Raw genomic sequence first — 7,500 nt, 5'->3', positions numbered from 1 at the left:
TCTGGCCACGAGCAATGATGCACATTACGTTTACCACAACCATCTGCAGTAACCAATCAAATCAGTGTATCTGATATAGGTGGGCCAGGGGCAAGCTAAACTGATGACAATAGCGCTACATTACCATCACCATAGCACACATCACCATCCCCATTTATAAATGATACTAAAGAAAACTGCTTGACAGAATAATATAAATCCTTAACCAATCAAATAATCCCAAAAATACTTTGCATGACTTCTCCTTCAACCAATAAAATGAAAGATTTTACAATTTTTGAAAGTGAGCTCGGGAAAGTTATTTTAGGCCTAAATAGACTTAAAATCAAAGGTGTTTGATTTTTTTTTTTCATTGATATTCTTAATAAGTCCCATAGAGGGTTAAAAATAATTAAAAGCAAGATAAACCCTATCAGACCTCCTTCTGCTCCTATTGTGCCTCCTCTCTCTCTCTCTCTACTCCTTCCCTCTCTCTCCTCCTCCTCCTCTCTCTCTCTCTCCTCCTTCCCTCTCTCTCCTCCTCCTCTTTTGCTCCTCCTCTTTCAGAATGCAACATCTGTATGTAAATATAGTTTATTTTGTTAAACCTTTGAAAATTCAAAATGCTGATCATTTTAGAAATAAATAAATGAATGATATTTTTAGTTTAGCATTGAAGAAGCATATTTTCCTCTAATTGTTTAAAGTTAAATATATTAGGCAGCAAGCTCGTATTGCAGTTTTGCATGTGAAGAAAATAGACATGTTCAACAAGTTTATTTGAAAAATATATATGAAGTTTTAATCATTTGGGTGAAATAAGCAACTTCATCAGTGCAGTAAAGGATAATGTGAATAACTTTAGACAACAGCAATAATTCTCCACACAGCATATTGTGCTCTGAGACAAAAGCAGTGATGATTGAGACGGCGATGTCTTTAAGACGCTTTCAAAAAGCCTCAGCCTTTACTGAACATCTCTGTTCAACTTCACAAATAAAAGCCTAGCATACCCTATTCTATTTAATCATGTTATATAAAAACAGTATGCAGGTATGCAGACTAATCTTAGCCTGCTCATATATTTTTTTCAAGTACATTTTTTGCCTTTATTCATACAGGAAAGTGAAGATGCTCCGTTCAAAAATAAAGAACGTTTCTTGACTTGAAAAAACACGCTAATGTTCAATTTCAAATGTACACAGCAGAAGTGTTGGTTGCCTTGTAGGGTATTTACCACAGGGGCCAATCAACAGCCAAGCCTTAACATTACTTGGGATAGCACAACAACAACAACAACAACAACGAACCAAAGCAGCAAACGTGTCCATAGTAAGTCCTAATGACATCCTCAAACAAGTCTTTCAGAATGTATGCATGTTCACATGGCACATGGTGCAGTGAACACAAGTGCATTTTCTGGCTTATCAGACATAAACAGTGGTCCACAGTGGCAGCTCTAGACAGCCCTGGAGGAACCTTTTCTATGTCATGGTATGTCACATACTGTACACACACACACACACACACACACACACACACACACACACACACACACACACACACACACACACACACACACACACACACACACACACGCACGCATGCGCGCATGCACGCACACACACTGTCCTCAACCAAGCAAACATTTATTATTGCACTTTCATACAAACTGATAGATTAGATCTATCAAACAGCACAGTTAAAAAACTAAAACGAAGATAAATCTCTTCTTTACTTGGCTATAATATAAATTGAGCTGCAGAGACCGCAGGAGAAGTGAGACTGAAACTACACTCTAAGACCAACATGAGAATAACGACGTGGCTTCACACAGATTTGTGTATAAATATTGATTGAAAATCTCATCTACGATTGCATCACACACACATGCACGCACAGTGTCGCACACACACACACACACACACACTCAGATGTCCTCTGCCTCCCCGTACATGAAGTCTTCGGCGTGGGCGCAGTAGTTGAACTCTGGGAACTGGACGGGCAGGTCTGTCCAGGAGTCCAGCGTGTCCCGCCGCTCGCCCTGCATCACCACGAAGCTGCGGATGCTCAGGCACGGGCACTTCAGCAGCCGGTGGCACATCTCCGGACCCCAGAACTGCCCGGGGCAACAGAACAGGGCAACAGGGCAACAGGGCAACAGCGGGCAGGAGGAGGAACAGGGGGGAGGGGCAGGAGGGGAGAGAGTGAGAAAACAAAAGCACGAGGGCTTTCCCAAGGTACTCTACATCAACACTGTATTTGTGACCCTCCACAGCGAAAACAGTCGCTTTGGTAAAATCTACAAAATTAAGTTATTGTGCTCACCTGAATGGCCATAAACTAAGCTTTCCAACGATATACAGTATATATCGAAGGTATTATAGAAACTATCGCTAAGATAACTGCATCCAAAGTTGACATGGTTCTCCCGTCACGATATGCCAGAAGAGGAGCGGTTTTCACTATGGAGGGTCACAATTGGACAACAGCTATGCACTGGTACAGCGAGGATGATGGAGTTCAGTTTGAAGTAATGGTTACGGTTTCACCATGTACAGTATGGCAATGTGATGTAGTGTGATGTAGTGTGATGTGATGACTTCAATTCTAATTCTTTAAAGTTATGGTTATGGTTATGTCTATTTGGCAGACGCCTTTGTCCAAAGCGACATACAAATAAAAACATTACAACTGTTACATTTGATATTACAGAGGAACAAAGGGTTGTGTAGTTTGTAGAACCATAACCTAAATTAGATAACGTGTTGTTGAATCCGTTCCAGAGAATAGAACCATGGCCTAAACGAGATAACGTTGTTGGATCAGTTCCAAAGAGTAGAACTATAACCTAAACGAGATAACGTTGTTGGATCAGTTCCAGAGATAGAACTATAACGTAAACGAGATAACGTTGTTGAATCAGTTCCAGAGAATAGAACCATGACCTAAATGAGATAACGTTGTTGAATCCGTTCCAGAGAATAGAACCATGACCTAAATGAGATGATGTGTTGTTGCATCAGTTCCAGCAGGACTCACCTCTCCACATTTCTTGCAGGACATAAACTTCTCAGCCTCGCAGTGCGCTGTCATCTCTCCCAGAGATGCGTTGGCATTGATGTTAAATTTGGACCTAGGATATACATTAAGTACTAGTAAGATATACATTAAGCACAATTAATATATACATTAAGCACTATTGATATACATTAAGTACTGTTGATATACATTAAGCACTACTGATATACATTAAGTACTATTAAGATATACACTATTATGATATACATTAAGTAGCCAACTATTAAGATATACATTACTGTAAGCACTACATGTAAGATAGATAAATACTATTTCAGACCACCTGTTGGACTTTAATGTTGGTGACCAATCATATGGACACCAAAAATATCAATTGTTGTCTTAAAGTCACAATTCTGTTACAACAATAGTTGTCTATTGGATAGTGATAATTCCTGGTCACTAACCGAAAGGCCTCCGTGAGGTTGACATGATGTGCGTCCTCGATGACCTCAATGTCCACGCCCTCACACGCCACCACATCGCAGCCACGGCAACGGAACTTGACGGACGAGGGGGGCAGTGTCTTCCTCACTTTCTCGTCACTCTTCCTCTGACGAAGCTTCTTCTCCATCAACGCCTCCAGCTGATCACCCAACACCTGAGGACCAACGGGACGCTTAGACAAAATCCCTTTTCTTTTATCTTCCTTTTGTGATCAACATTTTTATTGTTATTCAATAAAATTATAAAATAAAATATTTCTAATTTTCGATGCTGCACCTACTCCTAAACGTTATCCTTTTAAACCGAGTTAGTTGCAAGAGATAGAAGTAGAGATCTTCCCCTAACAAATGGGACAGTTGTATGCTGATGACACCGTTTCATACACCCATGAAGAAACAGCTCAGTTAGCAGCAGAGAAATGAAATAATGTAGTGCAGTGGTTCTCAATTAAGCAATAAGCCCCGAGAGGCCGTGCGTTATACTGTATAATCAAACAGCTAAGGGGCGTTGTTAGGCACGACGCGAAGCTGTTCGATTATACAGTATAAAGCACGGACTCGAGTGGCTTATTGCTTTTCTAAAACGGTTACCACGTTGATCTAGCAAGATTTCATGAAACAAAGGCACAGCAACGAAAAAGTAACGATGTATTCATAGATAATCATTCTTCCGCCAAGAAATATACTCCCTCCATATGAATGGTTGCCAAGCAACAACAAGACGCAGCCACTGCTAGTTTTGTGCTAGCGCATTACTATAGAACGAAATGCGGTCAAGGTGTGTGTTTATCACAACGGCATCGAACGCGATTCAGCCAATCATAATCAAGGACCGGAACTATCCGTTTTAAAAACTTGTTACAATGACTACCACCTCAGAGAACAATTTACCCTCCAAGTACCACCATTAGGAGTAGTGCTGCCACTAACGACTAATTTTCTAACGATTAATCTTTCAACTAATTTTTCGATTAGTCGACTAATCTAAACGACTATTTTTAAAACAAATAGTCAATTCTATTCCATTTTATTCCATTCCATTTTGTCCATTTTATTTTTAACTCAACTGAAGGGCCAAAACATGACATATAGCCATATATATAGATATGCTCATATCAATATCAGCCTACTTTTGTAGAGTTAATAACAGAATTAATAACATTACAGCCGTTAGAGACGGGAGACCAAAAATAAATAGGGGGTCAAAAGCAAAACGATTAGTCGACTAAAAAAATTGGCGTCGACTAATTTTCATAATCGATTAGTTCGATTATGTCGATTAATCGCGGCAGCACTAATTAGGAGCGGCATTAAAATAGCTGTGAATTAACTTTAATTTAAAGTTTTTTAATGATATAATTTCATATCATTTGAAGTGATTATTTTGTCTTCATGAAATAAAACATCTTGGGACTTCCAAAGTAGGCTACCACATCAGAGACTCCGCGTACCACCACTACTTCTGATATCAAATATCGCAAAGCCTGAATATGAGGTTTTAATTGGGCTTGTCAAATTGCAATTGAGTTTATCTTTTTAAATCAAAGTTGAATATATACTATTTTAACATCAGAGAACAAAGTACTCGATTCAACCATTCTATGTCCTCTTTAATATTCATCCATTATGTCCTCTTTAATATTTACCTTCTCTTTATACTTTGCTTTATCCATCTGCTGGACGCCCTGGATGGCCTTCTCCATCAGGTTCTCTTTCCATTCGTTGAGTCGCTCCCGCTCAATCACTCCTGAGCCCTCTACACCAATCACAATGTAGCTGCTGCCATCGGCACGCCCACGCCCTCTCGCCTGAGCCAATCAAAGTGGGAAGACAGAGCATCAATAGGAATGGGTTTAGAAATCGGGAGTAAACCGAAACCTGAGTGATCATTACCATGTCACTGATGTAAGTGTTTGGAGTGCGTAGGCATCACCTGAATAATAATCTCACTACCGCTTCAAGTGTGTGAGTGTGTGTGTGTGTGTGTGTGTGTGTGTGTGTCTGTGTGTGTGTGTGTGTGTGTGTGTGTGTGTGTGTGTGTGTGTGTGTGTGTGTGTGTGTGTGCGTGTGTGTGTGCGTGCCTGAGTGTGCCTAAACTGAATCAATATAACAGCTGTAAGTGTGTGTGTGTGTGTGTGTGTGTGTGTGTGTGTGTGTGTGTGTGTGTGTGTGTGTGTGTGTGTGTGTGTGTGTGTGTGTACGCCTCACCTGAATCATGGCGATCTCACTGGTGACCAGGCAGTATCTGATGACGATGTTGCACTTCTGGATGTCCAGGCCCTCCTCGGCCACGGTGGTGGCGATGAGCAGGTTGACCTCTCCGCTGTTGAACTTCCTGATCACGTCCCTCTGCTCACTCTGTCCCACCACAACAACAACGCTGTTAACACTTTGAGTGCCAGAAACGCAACACAGCGTTTTTTATTCCCATCCGTTCAGTGCCAAAAACACAATATATTATGTAAGAATTACTGATATATATCAATATACAATAATAATAATTGCTATAATTAATATTGTGTAATCAATATTACTAATAATATTGAGTTTTTAGCTTTTTTTTATTACGAAAATAAAATCTTATGTGCGACTTTGGGAACTTTATGAGGAACAGAACTGAAATAGATGACGATCGAAAACGTATGAAAACGCACAATCTGGACATTTTATCTGGAAATTTTATCATTACTCAAAACAAAACTAAGCTTTTGATGATTGCCACTTTGGGTCAAAACCAGGCCATTTTTGTGGGTTTCTATGTCTATCACATAGAATACGCAATCGCCAACAACGATCTAGATTGCTGGCGTTCTGGGCTAAAGCATCCGAAAACACTGCGGCATTCCCCCAAACTACCCCTTTAAATGTGACCTCTGGACTTGAGCGGGAGTGTTGAACACGTTATAGGCGTTTTATATGTTTTTAATTTCTACTTGTATAGGGGTGTAACAAAGCCAAATGGGGGTGTATGGTACATGTATTAAAACTTGACCAAGCCAAACAGAAACTTATGGTACATGTATGGAGGCTAAAATGAGAATTCTGGCCATTTCTCACATAGGTCTGTTTCTAGATGTCACGGAGTACTGTCGGTACAAACAAACTCCCCAGATTGCCGAGCTTCAGTTGCTGTAGCCAGCTATAGTGCTACACTCTGGGGGCATTTTCATTATGGTGCATGTATGGAAGCTTACAGACGCTTTACAGAGTATTAAACATTCAGAGAGAGCCCTCGAGTAACAGGGGCGAGGAAATATAGGACAAAATCTCGGGCACATCCATGACTAGGGGCCCTGCCCCATCTGCCTAAGGTCAGTTACAGGGCTGTGAGGTGACACGCACTGAGGCTTAACGAAGCCAAAACAGACGTTACTCACGGCAGTCATGGGCTTGACAGCGCTCTGGTCTCCTGCACCAATCAGGTAAGCGGACCGCACCTCCACGTCCGCAAACTTGCTGTTCTGCTGGACCCAGCTGTGCAGGGCCTGGGCACTGAGCCGCGTCTCCGTGAAGATGATGCCCCGCACCTCCTCGTCCGGCCCAGAGAACTTCTTCAGGAGGACCGTGCGCAGCTCCGACAGAACGTTGTTCTCGTACTCCGACTGCTTCGAGAAATCTTCCAGCTTCCTCTGGCTGTCTGTTTTTCAGTCAAGATGTGAAAATGTGATGCTATTTCAATGGTTATAGTTATGGATATGGCTATTTGGCAGACACCCTTGTCCAAAGCGACATACAATTAAAAACAATACAATGATTAATTTAACAGTGAACAATTTCAAAAAGTTGGTCAGACTACAGTAGGGAGAGAAGCAATATAAACATCAATTAATTCAAGCAATATCCTACAAAAATAAACAATGAATATAACAGAGAATAGTAAACAAACAATAAGTAATTTAATCAATCATATAATAACAATAACTTTACAATAAACGCAATTACCATGTCAATTTGACAGCTAAAGTGATTATTCTGCCATGCAATGTAAATGTAA

At 40.7% G+C, this 7,500-nt stretch overlaps 1 protein-coding gene across 1 annotated transcript in view; it reads right to left on the bottom strand.

Annotated features, from left to right (window-relative positions):
- Nucleotides 1–760: 760 nt before the first annotated feature.
- Nucleotides 761–7,500, bottom strand: part of LOC134070790 (interferon-induced helicase C domain-containing protein 1-like) — a 15,518-nt gene continuing 8,778 nt past the window's right edge. Inside the window, exons 11-16 of the mRNA XM_062527231.1 lie at nucleotides 6,884–7,143; nucleotides 5,715–5,864; nucleotides 5,153–5,314; nucleotides 3,468–3,661; nucleotides 3,022–3,115; nucleotides 761–2,098 (exon numbers count right to left, since the gene is read on the bottom strand). Of these exons, the coding sequence (XP_062383215.1) occupies nucleotides 1,910–2,098; nucleotides 3,022–3,115; nucleotides 3,468–3,661; nucleotides 5,153–5,314; nucleotides 5,715–5,864; nucleotides 6,884–7,143 (1,049 nt within the window). The 3' untranslated portion in view covers nucleotides 761–1,909. The remainder of the gene's footprint in view (nucleotides 2,099–3,021; nucleotides 3,116–3,467; nucleotides 3,662–5,152; nucleotides 5,315–5,714; nucleotides 5,865–6,883; nucleotides 7,144–7,500) is intronic.

The sequence above is a fragment of the Sardina pilchardus genome, chromosome 23 (assembly GCF_963854185.1).
Source record: "Sardina pilchardus chromosome 23, fSarPil1.1, whole genome shotgun sequence".
NCBI classification, from domain to species: domain Eukaryota; kingdom Metazoa; phylum Chordata; class Actinopteri; order Clupeiformes; family Clupeidae; genus Sardina; species Sardina pilchardus.
The sequence above is the reverse complement of the archived record's forward strand: the minus strand, read 5'-3'. Positions and strand labels throughout refer to the sequence as shown.